This window comes from Eubalaena glacialis, chromosome 15 (genome assembly GCF_028564815.1).
Source record: "Eubalaena glacialis isolate mEubGla1 chromosome 15, mEubGla1.1.hap2.+ XY, whole genome shotgun sequence".
In the NCBI taxonomy this organism is placed as follows: domain Eukaryota; kingdom Metazoa; phylum Chordata; class Mammalia; order Artiodactyla; family Balaenidae; genus Eubalaena; species Eubalaena glacialis.
This window is the reverse complement of record NC_083730.1, coordinates 78,465,965-78,490,278: the sequence shown is the minus strand read 5'-3', so window position 1 is coordinate 78,490,278 and position 24,314 is coordinate 78,465,965. Positions and strand designations below refer to the sequence as shown.

The following is a 24,314-nucleotide window of genomic DNA, read 5'->3' as shown; positions in this document are numbered from 1 at the left end:
TCCAGGGCAGAAACAGCCCCCAGCCAGTGAGGTGGGGGTGGGCTCCTCAGACTCCTTTCCCCTGAGCCTGCAGACTCATGACCCCTGGGAGAGACAGGACAGCTGATATTTCCTCCAGGTCTGGCCTCTGACCTGCTGCAGCAATGAGACTGACTGTCAGTCCCTCCACTCACTGGCCATATGAACTTGGACAAGCCCCTGAACCTCTCCGAGCCTCTGTCTCCTTATCTGTGAAATCGGAATAGGAAAAGCAACTATTCCCAGGCTCACTGGGATGATTAAATTGAGCATGTGCACGTAACACACTTAGAAAAGTGCCCGGCACAAAATAAGGGCTCAACAAGTGTTGACTATTATTACTTCTGATGTGCATGTCATATAATAATAATTCCTCATGTGTGTTTCGCACTATATAATAATGATTTCTGGTTTATGAAGCCCTTTCTCAGCAGGTACCTCAGTTTACGACCCCTCAGCCCTGTATGGGAGGTGGTATTTGCTTTCCCTTTTACAACGAGGGGAGGTGACGCGATGGGCCAAAGCCATTCCGCCGATTACAGCCCTTGGTCCATTTCTTCTGAGTGGGTCCAGTCTCCCCATCTGACCAGGAGCTCTTGGAATGTCCCCCCAACCCCACAGCATGCATCAGGTCCAGACACAACCCATCCATGCTTCCCTGCAGCTCACAAAGGTCACCCCAGCTCTCCCCTGCTGCTCCCAGCCACACCCAGGAGAAGTACCACTGGTGTGTGTGTGTGTGGCATAGAGCAGGCACTTTATAAATCATTGAATGGATGGATGCAAGAGGAAGTATCAGAAATTTTAAAGTTATAGTTAAAAAATGACTTTTAGAAGACACACACCAAAGAGTCTGGGAAACGATTAAAATAGATATCTATCTATGTATACACCTAGGAGCGGAATTGCTGAGTCATATGATAGTTCTATGGAACCACCAAATAGAACTTTGTGAATATAGTTGAAATGCACTCTTAAAAAATTATGTAAATGGTTAACGTTGATGTTATGTGTCTTTTACAACAATGAAAAAAATAGATAGCACTTATACTTTAGAAAGCCGATGTCATTTTGTGAATTTAGTAATACAAATTTGTATTTTTATAACTTGGTAAATACGTTTATTAGGTTTGGCATACTGGGGGGCTGGGGATGTACAGAGCTGTCCCCAGAGCCATTCCTATTTCCCTGGGGGCGACCCCTGAAGTGACTCTTCCAGCCACCCCTCCGTTACGCGTCACCTACTTGCTTCATCTGAATCATAGCTGTTGGCTTCCTCCTCCTCCTCCTCCTCCTGTGGGCGTGGGGGCTGGCGGGCCGGGGCCGCGGCCGGCTGGGGAGCAGCAGCAGACGCTTGGGAACAGGGGCCCAGTGGGCGGCCCGCTCGGTCCTCCCTGGCTCCAACTGCCGAATAGCCCCCAACTCCCCCCGTTCTCTCCTCTCGCGGTGGGGCGGTGGCCCCTGTATAGGCGGGGTCACTCGGAGCCACCTCTGCAGGGGAGATGGGGAGAGGGTGGGAAAGAGGCAGCTGAGTCCCTGTGTCATAACAACAGCAGTGACAACTGCGGCAGCATTACTGCGAGTGATGGGCACCTACTGTGTACCAGGTGCTTGGCGAGCTTTGTGCCACAATCACCCACTGCCCTGCAATGTGGGACTGTCACTTCCAGTGGACAGGGGGGCCACATCATGCCGTTCACCGGTTCTCAGAATGTTGCGTTTGTCAAAGCCACCCAGGGAAGGCTTGCAAAAATGCAGGTTCCCAGGCTCCATCTAGAATCTGTAGGCCCTGTGGTGGAGCCTTTGAATCTATGTTTTATAACAAGTTCCATGAGCAAAACAGACCTCACTGAGAGCCCTCACTGGTATGGGCTCTGAAGCCAGACAGCCTGGATTTGAATCTCAGCTGGAGCAAGATTACTTATCTCTGAGCCTCAGTTTTCTCACCTGTAAAATGGGAATTTTAAGACCTGAAGGTGCTCAAATAGTATTAGCTATTATTTTTAAAATTTTCTAGTATATGCACAGCACTTAGCACAGTACCTGGTGCATTAGAAAGCAATGAATCTGTTGTAGTGATTGGTGCTGCTGCATATATATCATGTGTAATAATCACTGTCACTCGGTGTGGTCTTCATACATTGTAGGCCACGTGCTAAGGTGTTTCATGTATTGGTTTACTTAATCCTCCCAGCAACTCTGTGAGGTAGGTCCTTGGATTATTCTCCTTTTAGAGATAAGGAAACTGAGGCTCTGGGAAGTTAAGTGACTTGCCCAGGGTCACACAGCTGGGAAGTAAAGCAGCAGTGATTTGAATGCAGGCAGCTTGTACTCTTAACCACTGTATGTATTGTCATTTTCTATCTATCTAATCTTAGTACAGACTCTCTAGAGTTTTAGAATTAGGGAATTCCCTTAGAGCTCATCAGATAGGTCTCAGGATGCAGAATGGGCCAATGTCTGGCAGCCCCTGCTCTCTCTCTCTCTCAGTCAGTGGAAGAGGTGGTCACCTGCGCAGGCACAGAAAGAGGCGAACACTTGCCTGGTCTCTGATCTGGAAAACGTCCTGCTGGCCCGGGACTGGGTCTGCTGCCTCCTGGGGGTCCTGAGTGGGGCAAAGAGAGAAAGAAGTTTGGAATAGAGAAGGCGGCATCATTTGGGTATTTGCCCTGAGCCGCCCTCATTTCACAGGTGTGGACACAGGCCCAGGGGCAGCAGGTGACATGCAGAGGCACCCAGGGTTGCAGGAACGGTCCCATTGGGGGATTCTGGCGTTGGAAAGCCCTGGCTTCAAGCCCAAATCCTTCCATCCTGGGCCTCAGCTTCCTCCTCTGTGAAGTGGGGAAGAGCAGGTATTACCTGCTCTTCATGTTTTGTTGGCTGTTATGAGGTCGACAAACAAATGGAGCAAGAATCGCTTGCAAGGTAACGGGCAAGTCCAGGCTTTGAGTCCACCATTATTACGGGGTCATTACTGGTCCAGAGGATTCTATATAACTACATTTCCAAAGCTTGGCATGTGGGGGAGAGCCACAGGGATGGGGCATGAAATAACAGTCAATGACAGAGTGAGAAAGTCATTCTGGGTTCCCATTGCCTTTCCATACTGATCCCGTCATGGGAAAAGTCTCATCTAGGTGCTACTTTAACACTTCTCTAACCTTTGTAAATGTCCCTTTTGAGCAAAAGAGGACAGGCCTCGGGCTCCGAACCTTCAGCAGGCCAGAGTACTGAGAATGTCATTGCACCGTTTTATTTTCAGTACATTAATTTGTATAATAGCCCCCCACAATAGGTCGAATGGTGTTCTCCAAAAAATGTTCAAGTTCTAACCCCCAGTCCCTGTGAATGTGAATATTTGATCATCTTTGCAGGTGATCAAGTTAAGATGAGGCCATTAGGGTGAGCCCTAATCCAATATGACTACACCCTTATAAAGAGGGGAAATTTGGACACACAGGGACCCATGCATAGAAGGAAGATGACGTGAAGACACATCCACAAGCCAAGGAATGCCCAAGGCCCCCAGAAGCAAGAGGAGAGGCTGGGACAGATTCTCCCTCACAGTTTGTGGAAGGAACCAACCCTGGCAACACCTTGATTTTGGACTTCTGGCTCCTAGAACTGTGAGACAATACATTTCTGTTATTTTAAGCCACCCAGTTTGTGATATTTGTTATGGTTGCCCTAGCAAACTAATATACTCTCTTTTTCTGGTATGGAATACTGGTTTCCCACTTATGCCATTATTATAGGTTTCTTTTAAAATAACAGGTTTTTAACTGTACCAATTAGGAATTATTTCCATTGTTTTACACAAGCCATATGTGTTCAGATTTTCTCACACTACTAATCTCTTTGCCCACCATTTCTTCCTGAATCTCACATATCTGTCTGAGAACCTTTGCCTTTTCCTTAAAGTCTGAAGTCCTTAAAATTTCCTTGAAAGAGTTTATGATAACTTCTCTCAATTATGTTCTTAAAGGAGGTCAATTTGAAGAAAATATTAAGGAAATAAGAGGGCAGATCATAGGTGCATGTGGTAAAAATTGTGAAAGTGGAGTGATGATGTCAGAAGGTGGGAAACAGTGAGGGATGAAGTACTGTCACTTCTTGCATTTAGGTAGGTATGATGCTACCCTTCCTCCCACCCCCACCAGCTTCCCAGCCTGGAGTATTATTCATTCTAAAGGTCTTTGAAGAGTTTAGGGTTTGGTGGTGGCTGCAGCTTTGCAGAAAGCCCAGAGGGTTCTGCAAGCAAGGGTGGGAGGTATTGGGGTCACAGCTGAGTGACAGCCTGGGCGGGTGGGTCGGTGGCACGTACCTGGCTGCCCAGGCTGGGGGGGCGCTGGACTCTGTACTGAGGCCGGGGTGGGTCTAGAGGCCTGGACTGAGTTGGCCCGTCTCAAACCTGCAGGGGAAAGGAAAGAGCCTGTCATATCGCACACACACACGCATGCACGCACACACACACACTCACACACAGTCAAAGCAGGAAGAAGCCTGGGACCGGTCAGCTGGCATGCGGCATGGTCCTCTGGGTGTGAACTGGATGCAGTCACCCGACATTCCCAGCTCTTTCAGACCCTCTTCTCCTCCCCTCCGTGTGTTCTCTCTTTCCAATACTCAGATACCCCTGGGCAACTCACTGCAACAACATGGATGTTGAAAAGCTCAGGTTCTGCGACGTTGCTTCCGACATCTGTGACCTTGCACAAATGACCTATCCTCTTTGGGCCTCAGTCTCCTCATCCATCAAATGGGGATAACAGTACTTACCTCATAGGGTTGTGGTGGAGACACAATGATACAATACATGTAAAGTGCTCAGAACAGTGCCTGGCATATAGTGAACACTCAACATCTGGCAGATGTTGATACTACTTTATAATTATTGAAAGACTGTTCTTATCTTCACATGGACCTAGCTTTGCATCCCAGGTTTTTCTTATATAAGCTGTGTGTCTTTGGGCTGGTCACTTACCCTCTCTGAACCTCAGATGCTTCATGGAGGCAACAACTCTACCCACTTGATTAACAGTTTTATAAGAACTTATTTCATCTCTACACCCTATGAGGTGGGTGCTTTATTAGCTCCATTTTACAAATGGGCAAACTGCGGCACAGAGGGGTTAAGGAGCTCACCTAATGTCTCTTGGCTGGTTAGTAGCCGAGCCAGGGTTTGAACTCAGGCATTTGGTCTCCAGAGTCTACCTGAGACTATTAGATGCTACTGCCTCCTGCAGAGCTGTTGGGGGATCAAATGGGGATGATATACACAGCAGTTCCTGGTACTGAGAAGGTATGACATTCCTAGAAGAATACCCTGTCTTCTCTCACCTCACTGGGCTGGATCCCACCTTTCCTGAATCCAAATATTTTTCACTGGAGAGATGTTTGAATGCTCATGACAGAAAGTGCTTTGCCACCTCTGGCTGGGGCTTACAAATTCTTGTCCCAGGGTCCTGCATTAGCACTTCCGTTTGCTTGTTCATTTGGGTCCTTGTTCATCCATCCATCCATCCATCCATCCATCCATCCAACCACTCACTCACTCACTCACTCACTCATTCACTCACTCACTCATTCAACAAGTGTTCACTGAATGTCTACCAAGCGCCAATGAATAAATGAAAAAAACCACTGTTCTCCCCATTCCTTTTGATTCTCCTCATCCAGGAAGCCTGTCTGGATTTGCCCATCTCTCTCACCTGCTGGGCTCCGGCTGGGGTCACCAGCAGCTCCGCCGTGGCTCTGGTCCCAGCTCTCTGAGTCCCGGCTAGATGAGCTCATTCGTGCCTCGGAGGCCCTGCGCACAGGAGGCCCATAGCTTCCTCGCCCAGGAGCAGAGGCCAGGTCAGGGCCTGAAAGGAAAAGCATGAATTGAATGGAGAAAAGGCAATGGAGGAATGGGGAAAAGGACTCCTGTCTCAAAAGTAGAAGACAGAGTCGGCAGAACCCACCTGTCTTCTGACCTGGGCCCCTCCTGTCATCAGCGTCACCTGGAGAGAGAGAAAACTGATGAGGAGTATGTATTGGGTTGGCCAAAATGTTCACCTGGGTTTTTCTGTAACATCCTATGGAAAAACCCAAATGAACTCTTTGGCAAACCCCCAATATTTGATGTTTTCTGGAGAGCTGACACTTAAGGAGCTCACAAAAGGGCCCATCCACCATTCCCAAGAACTTTTAAAACAAAATTAAAAGTTTCCTTTCCCAACTTCCCCTTTGATGTAGAGCCTATCTACAAATTTCACATTATTTCCACTGCAAACAAATTGGGATCATGGGCTACGTACTGTTTCTAGAATGTGCTTTGTTCACTTAGTTTGAATTTCCCCAGAACTCACCAAGCATGCTCCAACCTCAAACCCTTTGCACACGGTATTTCCGAAGATTCTATGCGCCCTCTTTATCACCTTGGTCGGGTTTCTCCCCAAATATCATCTCTCAGACAGCCCTTCTCTGGCCATTCTGTCCAACATGAAGCCTCTATCCCCTCTATCTGTTTCATTTTTCTTCCTGGCACTTATCACTACCTGATATTATGTTGTATTTGCATTTGCTGTTTGTTGAGCATCTGTTTCCCCCACTAGAATTTTAATTGCATGAGAGCATGGATTTTATCTGTTCCATTCACTGATTCCCTGGGGCATAGAACAGAGCCTGGAACTCACTAGGTGTTCCGTAACTGTTCATTAAGAGAATATTGAAAGCTCATATCATGGGCATAATTCCAAATCTACAATATACATTTACATCATTCAATTTTTTAAAATATTTATTTAATTTATTTCCTTTATTTTTTTTTGGCTGCATCAGGTCTTAGTTGCAGTACGCGGGATCTTTCGTTGTAGCACACGGGCTTCTCTCTAGTTGCGACATGTGGGTTTTCTCTCTCTAGTTGTGGCACGCAGGCTCCAGGGGGCATGGGCTCTGTAGTTTGCGGCACACGGGCTCTCTCGTTGAGGCACGTGGGCTCAGTAGTTGTGGTGCACAGGCTTAGTTGCCCCGTGGCATGTGGGATCTTAGTTCCCCTACCAGGGATCGAACCCGCGTCCCCTGAATTGGAAGGCGGATTCTTTACCACTGGACCACCAGGGAAGTCCCTACATCATTCAATTTTAAAAGGTGCTTAATACACCATGGTGTGGATATACCATAATCTATTCAACAATTATCCCGTTAATGAACGCTTAGTTTTTTCCAGTATTTTTTGCTACCATAAACAATGATGCAATAAATACGCTTATACATATGTCTTTTATATGGGTACTTTTCTTGCTGTTAAATATATTCCCAGAGAGGGACTGTTGGACCAAATAGTATATATACTTCAAATTTTAATAACATCTGCCATATTACTTTTCAAGAGGCTGGAGGTGACTTATAGTCCTACCAACAGTTTATACCATCATTTCTCCACATATTCACCAGCACTAGATGTTATTGCCAATAATTGTTTAGGAGTTGCTATGCAATGCAGGTGATGTTACTTCTTTCCAATGAGGTGAATACTTTCAGAGTTATTTGTTTTGTCTAGAGTTTATATAATAAGCTAATTCATACCATTTATGTGTGTAAGTGTACGTGTCTGTGTATAGGTGATTAATACTATGTACTACTGGCCAACATTTACTAAGTGCTGCACTCTGCAAAGTACTGTACATGTACAGGCATACCTTGGAGATATTGTAGGTTCAGTTCCAAACCACTGCCATAAAGCGAATATCACAAAAAAAGTGAGTCACATGAATTTTTTCCCACTGCATATAAAAGTTATGTTTACACTATACGGTAGTCTATTAAGTGTGAAACAGCATTATGTCTTAAAAATGCACATACCTTAATTTAAAATATTTTATTGCGAAAAAAATGCCAAAACAATTACAATAGTAACATCGAAGATCACCGATCACAGATCACCATAACAAATATAATAATAATGAAAAAGTTTGAAATACTGTGAGAATTACCAAAATGTGACACAGAGAGACAAAGTGAGCAGGAAAAATGGCACCGACAGACTTGCTTGATGCAGGGTTGCCACAAACCTTCAGTTTATAAAAAACTGCAATGACTGTGAAGTGCAATAAAGCAAAGTGCAATAAAATGAGGTATGCCTGTAGCATCTCATTTAATCTTCAAAATAACCCAGTGAGTTATTAATCTCATTTTATAGATGAGGAAAGAGTTTTAGAGAGGTTAGGTCACTCATCCAAGCTCACATGACTTGTAAGTGGCAGAGCTGGAATTCAAACTCAGGTCTTCCTGGGCTCCGATGTTCAAGATCTCGACAGGAAAGCTATGCAGTCTTCTCAGCCTAGAGGGAGTAATGTTTAACCAGGAAGAAAGATGTTCTAGAGGTGGAAACCTGGGGCTTCTCAGGGATGCAGTATATGTTGACAATTTGTTGAGTCTCTGCAAGGAGCAGAAATTGCTGATGGCTTGCCAGGATGAAAGTATTTGTTGAGTGCCTTCTGACTGCCAAACACTGTACAGGGCACCTTGAGAAGTTATAGTTGGGCACTTCAATTTTTGAGACCTTCAACTATAACCTTCCTTTTAGAAGCACTGACTGCGCTCAACTCTAGAATTGTCATTCAGACCAGATTTTATCACTTAGTTAATTGAAAGTATTGCAAGGGCTTTATCTGGTCAGTCTTAGTGGCCTTATTATATTAAAATGTGTTTTCATTGGGGTCATATTTTTTCTTTCTATTGCTTTGTCTCTCCCTTTTTTACCATCATTTTAATAATTAATAATAATACTTAGATAATAGTGATAATATCCAGAGTAGTGGTAATTTTCTTTTACTAATTTCCTTGCTATTCACCTTTCATTTTTAATTAGTCCAATTTCAGATTTGCTGATGATTGATAGAAGAAATATCAGGAGCAAAGAAGGCCTTCTCAGCAAGCCCCCTTTCCCCCGCCCCCCAGACTCCAGCGTGTATTTTGATGTTGGGAGTCTTTCTCAGTTCCTAATTTTGATTTCCACCTCTGTTGTACCTCTAAATAATCCATCAGGGATGACAACAAAGTCTTTTGGCAGCCTGGCATTGCTGGAGAGTTCCCTGAACTACTTTCTTGATAAAGGTCTGTGATGAGCTGTGAAGGAGACATAGGGGACCTAGATCCAAGCCCAGAGGCTGGCTGTCCACCAACTGGGTAGAAACACAGACATGATGTCAGGACACCCTCCAGGTAGACCAGTTAGCCAAGACCTGTCCTTGGTTCTGAAAGGAGAAGCTGTATTTTCCTACCTTGAGCTGGAGCCCGGGCAGGGTGTTTGGGCTCAGGGGCAGGCTGCTCAGGGGCAGCGGGCTCACTGGCTGGCTGCTGGGGCTTGGTCTTCTTTATGGGCATAGGCTGTGGGAGGACCTGTTTGGGGAAGCCCTTGAAGAACCATGCTCCAGAGCGCTTCCACACCTGGGGGAGGAGAGGTAGAACATGAAGACACGACAGCAAAGCACTATTGCTCCTGCCTTCACGAGAGCCAATTTTTCACTTTTCTCCCTGCTCACAGAGCACTGACACAATAGGCAGTGCATTTTCTCACCAGTACACAGTCTTTCACAATTCTTATTTGATTCACACAATACCCCTGAACACTCAATAGAGAATAACCAATCTCTTGATGGAAACAGTTGAATATCAGAGAGGTTATGAACGGGTATAAAGTTACACAGCCAGAGAGTGGACTGGACACCAAGTCTCCCACCTCTTAAATGTGTTGTGCTCCCTACTACACTGGCTGCTGTAAAGAGGATGATCCACGTACATCCTCCCCAAGACCTCTGGCCTTCTTCCCTGCCTTGTGGATTAGCGTTCCACCTGGGGCAGTGTGTTGAACATCTTCTGTTGCCCCTTCAGATTGGTTCTACATCTTTTTTCACCCTGCTCTGTGCCCCAGGAAGCTGACCAGTAAGGACTACAGTAACTGGGCTTTCTTGATCTCTACCCTCCAGGTGGATCTGGTCAAGGAGAGCATCAGTGGGGGATCGGCGGAAAGAAGATAGTGAGGTGAGGGTATTGAGTCCCTTGGCTCCCTCCTTGCTAGGCAGGCAGTGGCTACATTCCTGCTGGTTGATACCTAGTGTCCAGTCTGGTAACTGCTCCCTCCTCCACTCCTCCCGTCTCAGGAGTGGTATCAGCAACCCTGCTATTGCTGGTGCTGCGTGCTTCACCATGCCTCGCTGATCTTCCTTATCCCTGCCCAGACCTTTGCAAACAGCACCGTTATCAAAGCCTCCTTGATAATCCTGATGGATTGTGCCATCTGTTCTCCCAGGACCCTGACTGATATTGAGGGAAATATGGTCCTTGGAACAGTCTCCAAGGCAGGAATCTGCAGCAGAAGATGAGTGACGAAGAAATTGGGAAAAGGCGAAGGGAGTTAATTGGGACAAAGTGGGTAATAAAAAGCAAGCCTAGGTAACAGAAAGATTCCATGAGAGAAAAAAACAGAGATAGAGTGAAGACAGTGCAGAGGAAGAAGTGTGAAGGGTGAGAGGCAAAGAGAGAAAGAAGAAAAGGCAGAGGAGATAAGGATGAAAGGGAAAAAAGAGCTCTGAGGAGGAGAGTACAGATGGCCCTAGACTTAACAATGGTTTTCTTATGATATTTTTGAATTTACAGTGGTGCAAAATCGATATGCATTCAGTAAAAACCATACTTCAAATTTTGAATTTTTTTTTTTTTTTTTGCCACACCATGCAGTATGCAGGATCTTAGTTCCCTGACCAGGGATCGAACCCGCACCACCTGCAGTGGAAGCTCGGAGTCTTAACCACTGGACTGCCATGGAAGTCCTTTTCGAATTTTGAATTTTGATCTTTTCCTGGGCTAGCAATACTTGATCAGATACTGTCTCGTGATGTTGACCAGCGGCAGGGAGCCACAGCTCCCAGTCAGCCACACGATCACGATGGGAAACAACTGATACACTGACGATGATTCTGTACCCATGCAGCTATTCTTTCTTTTTTTTTTTTTTAACCTTCAGTACAGTATTCAATAAATTACAGGAGATACTCAACACTTACTATAAAATGGGCTTTGTCTTAGATGATTTTGCCCAGCTGTCGGCTAATGTAAATGCCCTGGGCATATTTAAGGTAGGCTAGGCTATGACGTTCACTAGGTTAGGTGTATTAAATGCATTTTCCACTTAACAATGGGTTTATCGGGATGCAACCCCATTGTAAGTTGAGGAAGATCTGTATAGGGAAAGAAAAGAAAATGAGGGAAAGTGTGAGACAAGAAGTGAAGTAGAGGGAAAAAGAAAGAGAAGGTGGCAGTAGGAGAAGACCCAGAAGATGAGAAATGGGGAGTAGGGAATAATGGATGTCAGAGGGCAATGAATAAGAGGAGAGCAGGGAGGGAAAGAAGGAAAAGTCACAGAAGCGAGAGATGAGAAAAGAAATTCATTCAAATACTGTGTCCCACCAGTGTTCACAGCTGAGCTGGTTCCTTTTATACCAACCCCTTAAGACATGTGCCTGAACAGGTTCCCCAGCCCCCCAACTGCCACCTTACTCCCCTGGTTATAGCAAGGAAGGGGGAACTGTACAAAGAAGGGAGGATGCTCCAGGAGCTGAATGGGACCAATCCACTCACCTCTCTCTGCTCGATGCAGATTTTGCAGAGCCACACAGGGTGTGGGCGGCTGTTGGAGGTCTCCACCCCACACTTGGTGCAGACATTCTGGGGACAAAACATAGCCCAGTGCACACTCAGATATGCCAGGCTTGGAGCTGCCGGTGATCAGGAGAAGTGGCTGGGAATGGTGGCAATGAAGCCCTATTCTCCCTTGGTGGACATAAAGAGTTAGAACTCTCCTTTCCTCACCTCCCTTCCATGACCAAGGCCAGTTAGAATAAAGTTCCAATCTGAGTCTTGATTTCTGATAACAAGAACTGGAGTCATTCCCAAGCACGGGATGAAGGGATTCTCCAAGAGTCCCTGTGGGGTTGGAGTTTTCATCATCCATACGAGAGAGATCACTGACATGATTTTTTAATCATGAGAGACTGTATATCCATTTTGTTTATTACTTTATTTCTTCTTTCTTTCCCAAATGAATCTGAGACACCCTAGACTATGACTACAGGTTCAACTCCTTATGGAGAAGGACGTTATCTGAGTAAATGCCATGACTATATGATGTAACATTATACTTTTGGCTGAGTTTTCTGGCAGTCAAAACAAATAGGTCACAAAATTCTAGCTATCTAGTTGACTACAGAAGGCAAGTTTTTTGGAGTAGATAACCTTTCCCCAATATTCCATTCTAAATGCTAAATGGGACCCCAAGTAGGAGATGCCAAGTGACATTATGGATGTCTCCAGCTGGCTCACTCCCCTGAATTCCTTTCCTGGGAATCAGACAGACCCAAGGACAGTAGTATTTCTGTCCTGGAATTGTGAAGTTCAGACAGCTTGAGGAGAGGGTGCAGGGTGGAGAGAGCACAGGGAGACTCCCCTCCAAGAGTGAATGCTTAAGAAGACCAAAGTCTAAGTTGGCCTAACTTGGCTAGAGAGGGGCTTTCTAAGTGGCTTGAACTGTACCCCAAGGTAGAGAATGCTGGGTAGGGCTTCCATGTACACATGTGTCTTCCATGTAGACACAAGCCCAGCATGCTTTTTTTTTTTGGCCACACTGTGTGGCATGCGGGATCTTAGTTCCCCGACCAGGGATTGAACCCGTGCCCACTGCAGTGGAAGCACGGAGTCTTAACCACTGGACCGCCAGGGAATTCCCCCAGCATGCTCTTTAGCCTGACCTATAACTTGCTAAGCCACAACCAGGATACTTGCAGGCTCAACCATAGTTCATGTCCTACTTCAGTCTCCAAAGTTCATCCTGGATGGAGGTGAGCTCCAAGGAGACAGAAGGGTCAGAGTGACTTCTAGGGAAGGAACCAGGATCAGGGTTACCTCGGAATACAGCTGGGCATGGGAGCATCCCAGAAGGAATCATATTCTGGCAACTACCTTTCCCGATCCAAGCTCCATCCCCAAGACCCAAGGCCCCCAAAGGCTGGAGCCCAGGCCTAGCCCCTATGCATGTGATGAGCGGGGAAGCAAGGAAGGGGAGGGCAATGGTACCTTCTTACAGTCCTCACACACTACACAGGCAGAGCCCAGCATTCCCAGCTCTTCTCCACACAGTATGCAGCAGTTCACCCCGTCCCCAGCCACGTTCTTCCTCATGTTCTCCAGACGGTCCACCAGGCGCCTGGAAGCAGAGTCAGGGTTATACGGACAGACCTTATAGGACCAGGACCACCAGCTTCTCCCTCATTATCTGGCTGATGGTCTTAACCTTCTTTGAGTCATAGATTCTTGAGTATCTGATAATGACTACTGGACCCCTCCCCAGAAAAAGGCACATACATTCTGATATATTTTCAGAACACCATGGATCCCCTCCGACATCCCCCAAAGCCCATCTATTCTACCAACTTCAGATTAAGAACATTATCTAGTCTTTTCTCATGTCACCTCCTCCAGAAACTGTCTTCTGAGGTCCAGATCTGTTTATCTAATTGTCTGTATGACGTCTTCACTTGGGTCTCAGACTTGTGCTTTCAGCTGAACTCTTCATCTTGGCTGCTCTTCATCCTCATCCCCAGCAAACCTGCTCCCATTCTCAGGAAATGGCACCACTGTCTGCTAACTTGCTTGAACCAGAAACCTAGAGGGCCTTCCTGAGCCCCTCCTCCCAGACATTCAATGACCCAACCAAATCCTATCATGTCTAATGCTCTAACATTTCTGGAATCCACCCATTTCTCTGCATCTTCACCTTAACCAAGCCACTGACATCTCTCCCCTGGATGACTAACCCCTTAGTCTCCATGTTTTCATTCATGCCTTCTACAGTCTGTTCTCCCCATCACAGCCTTGGTGATATTCCTAAAACATAAATCTGATCATGGCACTCCCACTTCCCTTTAAAACCTTTAGTTGGTTCTCATTCCATGAGGTTTCCATGACCTTACGTGGTCTGGCCCCAGATGAGACCCCAAACCTCTTCGCCCCCTTGGTCTTGCTTCAATGTTCTAGCTCAGTGGTTCACTAAGTGTTATGACCAGACATTCAGCATCAGCGTCACCTGGGAACTTGTTAGAAATGCAAATTCTTGGGCCCCACTCCACAACAACCCTAATCAGAGACTCCGCGGGCGGGGCAGCAATCTGTTTAAACAAGCCCTCCAGGGGATTTTGACAAAAGTTTAAGAACCACTGCTCTGGTTACACTGGCCTTCTTTGAGTTCTAGTTCTCCTAACTGCCTCAGCACTTTTGCACATTCTGGTCCTTGTGCCTGGAATGCAGCCTTCCCTCATTACACATATTTGTGATCTCTCTCTCTCTCACACACAGACACACACACACTTTTCCTGCCTAGATGCTCCTTATCCTTCATATTCCAGTTAAAATATCACCTCCTCTTAGAAGCCTTCTCTGACCATCCATTTTATTTACTTTTTTGGCAACCCTTCTGCATAGCACTTGTCACATTTGTAAGTAATTGTGGAATTGTCTACATTAAGTAATTAGGTAATTGTGAGTCCATACCTGGCTGCCTTCCTAGACTCTGAGCTCCCCTGGGCCCGGGATCTTGTCTGTCCTGTTCCCTGCTGTGTCCTCAGGACCAGAACAGTACCTGGGGTCCACAGCGAGTGCTCACACCTGATGGTCGAACCAATGAATGAATGAATGAAGGCAGGCCACTTCCCAAATTTGTATCCAGCAAAAGCAAGCTGAGTTGAATGTCAAGTGACATACAATAGCAGCTTATACTTACATAGTGTTTATTATGGGCCTGGCATGGTATGAAGTGCTTTGGCACCCAACCCTAAGAGACAGGCACTATTAAGAAGCCATTTTACAAGTAAGGCAAGTGAGGCACAAGGAAGTTAAATTACTCGTCCAAGGTCACACAGCTAGGAAGTAACAGAGCTAAAACTGGAAGCCAGGTATCATGTGTATTACACTGGCACTTCTCAAACTTAATGTGCACACAAGTCACACTGGCATCTTGTTAAAACAGATTCTGAAGCATCATGTCTGGGGTGAGGCCTGAGGTGCTACATTCCTAGAAAACTCCCAAGTGATTCCACACGATGCTACTGGCCCAAGGGCACACTCTGAATAGCAAGGCGACACATAATGACTACACCTGTGGGGGCATCCTGCTTCGATCTCAGTTGGGTTGTTTTTGACCCTTCCCACCAGCCTGAAGTCACCTCTTTGCTTTTTCCTCAAACGGAACCTTATTGTTCCTGTTCCAGCCACAGCCAGTGGACCCAGATGGAGCCGGACCCTGCCCACCCCTCCATGCACTGGCTCTCAGCTGTGGACACCACAGGCGTGAGAACCACTCTGATGGGACTTGGGTATCACAGGCTCCAGAAAGTCCCTGGCAGACCTGCTGGCCGCCACCTGATGCTGACTCTCCCCACAGGCCCTCCTCGCTCCTGCCATCCCCTCAAAGCACGCTACTCGCTGTGTTATAAACAGCAGCTTCTCCCTTTGTGTTCCATTCAACAGAGGAGCCCAAGGAGGAGCCAAAGGCAGCCTGTAGGCTCTAGCGCCTGCTGTGACCCAGATCGGACAGAGCTGCTTCGAGAGGCAGGATGTGCAGAACCAAAGGCAGCACGCTCTTCTCTTCCTCCTCCTCCTCTTCCTCTACCCCAACCCTCCCTGCATTTTCCCTAGAAATTGCTTTTATAGGATGATGGGAGGCAGCACAAACCAGGAGCGCCCAGTCCTCAGTCTCAGAACACCAGTAGCCAGTGTCTGCTGAGCAATTTCAATGTGCCAGGCACAGAGATAAGCAATCCACATGGATTTTCTTAATGAATCCTTCCAGCAGCACTATAAGCTAAAGACTGTTCTTGTCCCCATTTTCCAAATGAGAAAAGTGAAGCACAGAGAGGTTAAGTGAGGTACCGAAGTCACACAGCGGGGAGGTGGAGGAAGCCTGGACTCAGACCCAGGCAGTATGGCTCTCGAGTGCCTGTTCTTCTTCTTCTTCTTTTTTTTTAAAATTAATTTTTATTGGAATATAGTTGCTTTACAATGTTGTGTTAGTTTCTACTGTACAGCAAAATGAATCAGCTATAGTTCCTGCTCTTAATCAGACCTCGCTGCCACTACTGCCAAGCAGAGCCATGGGGACCTTCTTGAACAGTCCAACCTCCACCCTGCTCGATTCCCCTGCCTTGCCCACACCAAGGGACCCTCCATCACTGGTAGGTACCAAATTGCACACGTGCAGTCACCCCAGCTGCTTCTATCTCACCTGCCTCTGACTTCTCAGAGGTCGGGACAAGACACCCAACAAGCTGTGCCATCATCTTGTTCCCCTAAAGAATCCTCAACATAGGGTTGAGAAATCTGGATTTTAGCCCTGAATTTTGCCTCTCTGGGCTTCAGTTTCCTCATCTGTAAAAGAGAAGGTGTTGGGCTAAATTGGTGGTTGTCAAATTGTGCTTTATGGCACCCCAGGGGTTCTTTAGAGACCATTTTGGGGCCACCCACTGTAGTGGTATGGTGGGAGTGATTCTGAGGAGCCAAAAAATCCCATTTAATCCAGAGCATGTCTGCATTTATCTCTTTCATTTGTTTGAGCTGTTGAATTAGATTTCCTTTGGAAAGTTGGTTCCACTGTTTAAAGAAACAGTTTGAAGTCGTCTGGAGCAGATGAATTTCAGGTTGCCTTTCAATGCCATAGCATTGAGACAATGAGGTAAGCTAACGGAGGCAGGGGATGGAAATTGCACAGTGATATATATTTTCTTTTTCTCTCTTTTTTTGGCACACACCTTTGTTCTCACCTATTTTCTCCTTCATGGACTGATCTAGCCAGAAAGCGGTTAGATTTTGTTCTTCTCACTCTATCAATGGGGGTCCCAAGGCACAGAGTCACTTGGGTCACTCAGCCTGGGCTAGAATCTCGTTCTCTGTGTCAGTAAACCACCTTTGCTTTCCATGAAGTCCCCTCATGGCCTTCTGCCTCAAGTCAAGCTTTGCCCACCCAGCTCAGGAAGAGAGCATGGGATAGATGACCCAATTCTAAACTGCAGTGTACTTTGCTCAGGAAACCTACGAGGCTTACTTGTCTCCTCTTGGAAAATAAGGGTGTGGAGTCACCCACCTCTTGCAAACCCACACTCTAGCATCCTTACCAAGATGCCTGTTCCTTCCACCATTCGATCCTCAACTCCAAAAGCCCCCATTAACACGCACTGTACCGGGAGCGTCTCATTAGCTTCTATCAGTGGCAGCAAATGGTATGGAAAAACAACAGATTGAAGATCATTATTCACATCTCTCAGCGTAGAGACCCTTGTTATTTATGAATTCAGTCCAGACCAATAAAGAGTGAAGGAAGTGGAGTGGGGATGGGCAGACCTTCCTTCTCTGCTCAAAGATCAGGATGAGCGGGGGGTTCCTGTAGCCCGCCCTTTTGGACATCCTCTCTGCAGCCCCGAATGCTAGGGCCTCAACAGGGAGGGCCCCAACAGCCAAGTAGCATAAACTTGGAAATAAAACTTTGCGGTAAGTTAAGTCCAAATTATGTCATGGAAGACCATGAGTCACAGATGGGTCTTTATCCTGGTGATAAAACATTTCAGTTTCTTCACCCCATAAGGAATGTTTGTTGTTACCAGTCTTGGCAGGAGAGACCTATGTGCATTATGAAAGATGCGGGGGGCTTCCTTGGTGGCGCAGTGGTTGAAAGTCTGCCTGCTAATGCAGGGGACACGGGTTCGAGCCCTGGTCTGGGAAGATCCCACATGCCGCGGAGCAGCTGGGCCCGTGAGCCACAACTACTGAGCCTGCGCGTCTGGAGCCTGTGCTCCGCAACAAGAGAGGCCATGATAGTGAGAGGCCCGCGCACCGCGATGAAGAGTGGCCCCCGCTTGCCGCAACTAGAGAATGCCCTCGCACAGAAACGAAGACCCAACACAGCCAAAAATAAATAAATAAATAAATAATTAATTAAAAAAAAAGAAAGATGCCGGCAACCCTCAACCCATGTTAATGACCCAGAAAGAATTTTTTTAAAATACCAACGCCTGGGGCCCCAGCTCTAAAACTCCTCAGCTATGGATCTGGTCACGCCCGGATACCAGCACTTCAGCATGCAGTCCTGTTGAGAGCCACGGCATGGGGGGATGTTTCCAAAATGTATGGTCCATCTAGATCACCTGGGGAGAGTGTTCAACATTCAGACAATGATTCTATGGGACTGGGGTGAATCCAGAGCGTGTGCATTTTGAAGTGACTCCCTATACGATCCTGATGCTGGTGAATTCCTGGCCACACTTTGAGAAATGTTTCAGTAAGGAAGGAGCGGTGGGAGAAATCCCATGAGAGAATGCTCTCCTTATTATGTTAAGTGGGGGGAAAAAACCCCAAACCCAGGATGTAGAATTGTGATCATGATATGAGGTTGGGTTTGGAAGATGCTCATCTGAATATCTTCATGGTGTGCACTGGACAAAAAAAAATTAGAAAGGAGACACACCGAAATATTCACAGGGATTACCACCAGGTGGTGGGATTATGAGTAATTTTTATTTCCTTCTATAAAGCTTCTGCTACCCCCTTTCCTAAAGCACCAATTACCTGGACTCCTCATACTTCCTTAACTTTCTACAAGAAACATGCGTTACATTAGACAATAAAGTGCATTTTTGAAGATAGAGAACATGTAAGCCAAGGGTTAAAAGTCATGGCTTTGAATCCTACCTCTTATCCAGTCAATGACCTTGAAAAAGCTTTGTTCTCTGCATGCCCTCTTCCCAGACAATAATGTGAGGGGTTAGATGAGACACACCTCAAGCTTCCTGCCATGGGCAACATTCAGGGATTCTCATATGCTGAGGCTGAAACATCAAGATTTCCCCTTGTGTTTTGAAACTGAAGGACCTTCAATGACTAAGAGAAGACCTGTCTGCATTGGCAGGATGCTTTTGTTTGCCTGTCTAATGTCTCCACATTAAGGGCCCAATTAGCTGGACACTGTAAGTGGCTGTCACTCTCTAGTTATGTCTTTACACGTCTGATTAACTTTATGACTCCTACTTGCACCTCAGTCCAGGAAACCCATATATCACCAGGCTGGGTGCTTAAGGGGAGCTGACGGTTACTCAGTGAAGCTGGGTGGGCATCTCCCATTTCCCAGGATGCTCCCGGAGGCACCAGAAAGGTTATGTCCCCTCCTCTGAGCACCAACAGATGACCTCTAGAGGAGGTGGGAAGTGGATTCCCAAGTTGCTCTGACCTTGCTGTCCAAATAGATGCAGAAGGTCTACTCATTCATTTGACAAATATTTATGGAGAACCTACCATGTGACAGTAGACAGTGAGGACCCAAGGGGGGGGGCAAAACAAATGAGGTGCCTGCCATCATGGAGCTGGCATTCTAGTTGGGGACTCAGACGTTATTTAAATGATCATATCGATCATCACAATTACACTCGGAGTACATGCTCTGAAGGACAAGTATGGGAAGCTATGAGAACTCACAGAGAGGGACGTGAACAGTAAGATGGGGCCTCAGAGGAAGTGACTGTTGAGCTGAGACCTGAGGATAAAGAGGAGCCGGCCCAGTAAAGAGGGTGAGGAAAGGCACTGGAAGAAGAGGGAACAGCGTGTGCAAGGGACTTGAGAGGCTTAGCAAGGCTGGTGGGCTGGACGGTAGAAGATGAGGCTGGAGGGTGGGCAGGGGCCACTCCATGCAGGGTCTTGAGTCTAAGAGTGATGGGACAGCATGAAAGGGCTTTAAGTAGAGGAGACTCAACTTCCCCCATTTTGAGACAACATATGGACATATGAATGGAGTCCTTGGGAGGCTCGGAGCAGTGAGAGTTTCAAATGCCGCAGTGGTTCCAGGTAGAATGAGGCAGGCAGGTCCCTGGACTTTGTCTACACATGGGGCTGGACCAGGTCTCTTGAAACTACAAGACTGCCCCAAGTGGGTCTAACTCAGTGGTGGTGAAAGTGTACACTAGCAGGAAGGCCGTGAGAGATGCCATTGCACGCTAGCCAGCTTCAAGGAGTCACTCTGTGTGTTAGCTTCCCAGTGTTGCTGTAACAAATTACAACTTAGTGGCTTATGACAACATATATTATTTACTATCTTAATAGTTCTAGATATTAGATATCTGACAGGGGTTTCACTTAGTCGAGGTGTTGGCAGGCAGGGCTGTGTTCTTTCTGGAAGCTCAAGGGGCAAATCTGTTCCCTTGCCTTTTCTAGTTTCTAGAAGCTGCCCCACATTCCTTGGCTTGTGGCCCATTCCTCCATCTTCAATCCAGCCGTGTAGCATTTTTCAATCTTGCTGTGACTCTGACTCTCCTGCCTCCCTCCTATAAGGACCCGTGTGATCACATTGGGTAATCCAGGATCATCTCCCCATCTCAAGATTCTTAATCATGCCTGCAGAGTCCCTTTGGCCATGTAAGATAACATATTCACAGGTTCCAGAGATTAGGATGTGAACATCTTTGTGGTGGGGAAGGGCATTATTCTACCCAGCACACCCACATTCCTGTCCCATCTGCCACCCAGGTTCTATTTCCACCTGATTCAGGTCCAAATCAGATTCCAGTCCTCCTCTCCAGAGCAAGGTTTGGGCAATTCCTCCCTGCCTTGCTGTGGATGTCAGACAGATCAGGCTTTGGACTCTGTGAGGTTCTAATCACCCTCTCCAAGTACAACCCCAGGAAAACATAGACTCTCCACACATACACACACACATGCACACCTGCACGCACACACAATTTCAGAATTTAGAAATACGAGGCACTTATTTTTTTTTTTAATTTTTGGCCATACCGCACAGCATGTGGGATCTTAGCTCTCTGACCAGGGATCGATCCTGCGCCCCCTGCATTGGAAGCACGGTGTCTTAACCACTGGACTGCCAGGGAAGTCCCACAAGGCACTTACGATGCAGGTGTGTTGGGGTGTCCATTCTGGAGTGACCTTGCCTGGGTCCATATTTGGACTTTGCTACTTTCTAGCTCTGTGACCTCAAGAAAGTTACTTAACCTTTCTGAGCCTCTGTTTTTCATGTGTAAATTAGGGAAAACAAAGTCCTTGTTTCCTAGGATTGTTGCAAAGATAAAATGAGAGTTAAATGGTCATGAAGAACCTAGGGGCAAGATGGGAATAAAGACGCAGACCTACTAGAGAATGGACTTGAGGACACGGGGAGGGGGCAGGGTAAGCTGGGACAAAGTGAGAGAGTGGCATGGACATACATACACTACCAAATGTAAAATAGATAGCTAGTGGGAAGCAGCCGCATAGCACAGGGAGATCAGCTAGGTGCTTTGTGACCACCTAGAGGGGTGGGATAGGGAGGGTGGGAGGGAGGGAGACGTAAGAGGGAAGAGATATGGGGATATATGTATATGTATAGCTGATTTATTTTGTTATAAAGCAGAAACTAACACACCATTGCAAAGCAATTATATTCCAGTAAAGGTGTTAAAAAAAAAATTAAAAAAAAAAATGAGAGTGTTTGTAAAATGCCCAGAACATGGTAACTACTCAGTCATGATTGCTGCTAATTATTTCTTCTGGAAATTTGTGGTTTTTATAGCTCCCTATACTCACATTTTTTTCCTATATAACGAGGGTGCTAAAATCTGCCCATGAAATCCGTCTTTCTAAAGCTTTTAAAGGGGCTGCAGTGACTAGAAACTGACAGGACTCATGTGCCCATCTCTAAATACACACACGGATGGCACATATACCCACACAGGAACAGGTGCATGATCGGCACCCATGTACAGAACACACTTTCACACACACGGCTGTACACACTCCGCTCTTGCAGGGAGCCAAGCCCTAGTTGGCTGCCTTCTGCAGACAAGGATATAAGCCAAATGCAGATCAGACAGTGCTTACTTGTTAAGCCCAGGCTCCCTCAAAAAAGTTCAAACTGGCCTCGGAAACATTCAGGCAACTGCTTTTGAGCGTTCAAACCAGTATTGCCGCAGTGTCTTGATGAATGCTGAAGAGAAGGCTAATGGATGTACAATTGCTCCAGGAAGTGGGCTTAATGCGGCGAGCTGCAGAGCTGAGGACACCCTGCCAGTGAAGGTGTGATGGCTTTATGTGCCGGTTCCTGAATTGGTGAGGGAAATGGTGAAAAGCTGGGGTTCCATCACTGATGGTATGAAGCCAGAGCAGCTGCGTTAGAGCTGTGATTGAGCATGATTACACAATGGTTTGTAAGATGCAGCAAAGTAGGAGAGTGGATGTCATGTTGTCCCTCTGTCTCTATCTCTGTCTCTCAACTGCTCTCTCTCTTTCTCACACACACACACACCATTAATTCCAGAATCATGCTGCTTTTCCCATCACCCTAATTGCCAAGTGGATGTTACCATTAAGTTTATTAAACTCGGCATTTTCTGAAGTCTAGATTGGGCCATCAGCTGTGAACAGGGACATGGCTGCTCTCAAGGGGGGTGGTCTGAGACTCCAATGCCAGGGTCTCTCGGGAACCTGTCCTTAAATGACTAAGTTGCTCTGTCATGAAGCCACGCGGCTGGCATGCAGGGTGTGTGCAGTTCAGACTCATTAATTCCCACTGTTGTTTATTACCGTCACTACCTGGGGAGCCATTGATCGTAATCTCTCTCCTTGATGGACTGGTGAATGGGATTCCTGTCTGGACCTCAGCACTTTGGGGAAGCGGGTCACCCTGGGTCAGAGTTGGAGCCAAGAGAGAAAGACAGCTAGAGGGCTCCACTGGGCTAATGTAGTCAGTCAGGCAAGGAGCTGGGTCATTTAAACCCAATAATAGCAACAGTTATCAGGAGCTGTGCTAAGCATTCCATGTGCATGGTTTTCCTTAAGTCATACAACCTGTGAGGTCAGTGCTATTATTCACTCCCATTTTACAGATGGGGAAACCGAGGCACACTGACAGGGAGTCACTTACCAAAGGCACACAGCTGGCAAGTGGCAGAGATGGGATCAGAGGCTAGGTCTAGCTACCCAGACTCTGTTACCCGCTTTGGAAGAATGAAGCCTTTGTTTCATTTCAGTGCTTATAGTTGGGGCTCTTTCTAACCCCTCCACCTGCCCTTTTCTGTTGTGGAAAGTAGAGTTGAGAGAATGTGCTGCTGAGGCCCACAGGGGACAAGGGTCATTGTGGTGGAGAGGGGTGAACTGGCCTATGGTAGGAAGAAGTATGAGACTGAACCAATTAACCTGAGTAAATATGAGACACCCTGTAAATTATTGACTTCCCTGAAACTCTGAAGTCATTTGTCAATTGCCATCCCTACCTGCACTGCCAAAAGGCAATAGGATAATGTGGAAAGACAGATTCAAAGTCTGGTTTGGCCATGTAAAACCTGTGTGCCCCTGGGCAAGTGTCTTAACCTCCATGAACTTCAATAATCTCATCTGTGAAGCAAAGACAATAGTCTGTCTCTCTGAGAGAACATAATAGGGATTAAAGGAAATACAACATATTTGAAAGTTCCTAATACAATGCTTGGCTATAAATGTTTATCTTTCTATAGAATAGCAGAATAGGACTCTAATCCTGGAGCCAGCCAGCCTGGGTTTGTAATCCCAGTTGTACTGCTTATTAACTGTGTGACCCTGGGCAAGTTGCTTAACCACTCTGTGCCTCAGTTGCCTCATCTGTAAAATGGGAATGATAATAATGTGGCTAATGCATAGGGTTGTTGTGAGGGTTACATAGATGAATCTACATAAAGCTTTGAGTACAGTGCCAACACGTGGTGCTTTGTAAGGGTGGGGTATTATTATTTCTCTAGAAGTTGAGTGTGGTTGCAGGGAAATTCTCATTTGTTTCTTCTTCCTTTCTTGAGCCACTCAACAAAAAGGCTAGAGCAGTGGTTCTCAACAGGGGGTGATTTTGCCCCTCAGGGGGCATGTGGCGATGTCTGGAGACATTTTGGGTTGTCACAGCTTGGTAACAGCCCCGGTTACTACAGGCACCTAGTTGGTGGGAGCCAGAGATGCTGCTAAAAAATCCTATGGTGCACAGGACAGCACCCACCACAAAGAATTATCTGTCTCCAAATGTAAACAGTGCCAAGGTTCAGGAACCTTGGGCTAGAGGACTTGGAGACCACATGGTCCATTTTATAGATAAGGTCCAGGAAACCCTGAGGTTAAAACATTCAATGAGAGGCTTAGTCAGTTGGGTTTAGAATTCATCCAATATGTATTCATTTGCTTTCTCTTTTATGCCAGGCACTGGGCTGCTTAAGGAA

General features: G+C 46.5%; 1 protein-coding gene across 3 annotated transcripts in view; it reads right to left on the bottom strand.

Moving 5' to 3' along the window:
* RPH3A (rabphilin 3A) overlaps positions 1 to 24,314 on the bottom strand; it is a 60,982-nt gene that overhangs the window by 18,006 nt on the left and 18,662 nt on the right. For all 3 annotated transcript variants that reach the window (XM_061169569.1, XM_061169571.1, XM_061169570.1), the window contains 8 exons: positions 13,132 to 13,261; positions 11,641 to 11,727; positions 9,285 to 9,450; positions 5,982 to 6,020; positions 5,730 to 5,882; positions 4,343 to 4,429; positions 2,561 to 2,623; positions 1,264 to 1,509 (listed from right to left, as the gene is read on the bottom strand). In XM_061169569.1, coding sequence (XP_061025552.1) covers positions 1,264 to 1,509; positions 2,561 to 2,623; positions 4,343 to 4,429; positions 5,730 to 5,882; positions 5,982 to 6,020; positions 9,285 to 9,450; positions 11,641 to 11,727; positions 13,132 to 13,261 — 971 coding nt within the window. The remainder of the gene's footprint in view (positions 1 to 1,263; positions 1,510 to 2,560; positions 2,624 to 4,342; positions 4,430 to 5,729; positions 5,883 to 5,981; positions 6,021 to 9,284; positions 9,451 to 11,640; positions 11,728 to 13,131; positions 13,262 to 24,314) is intronic.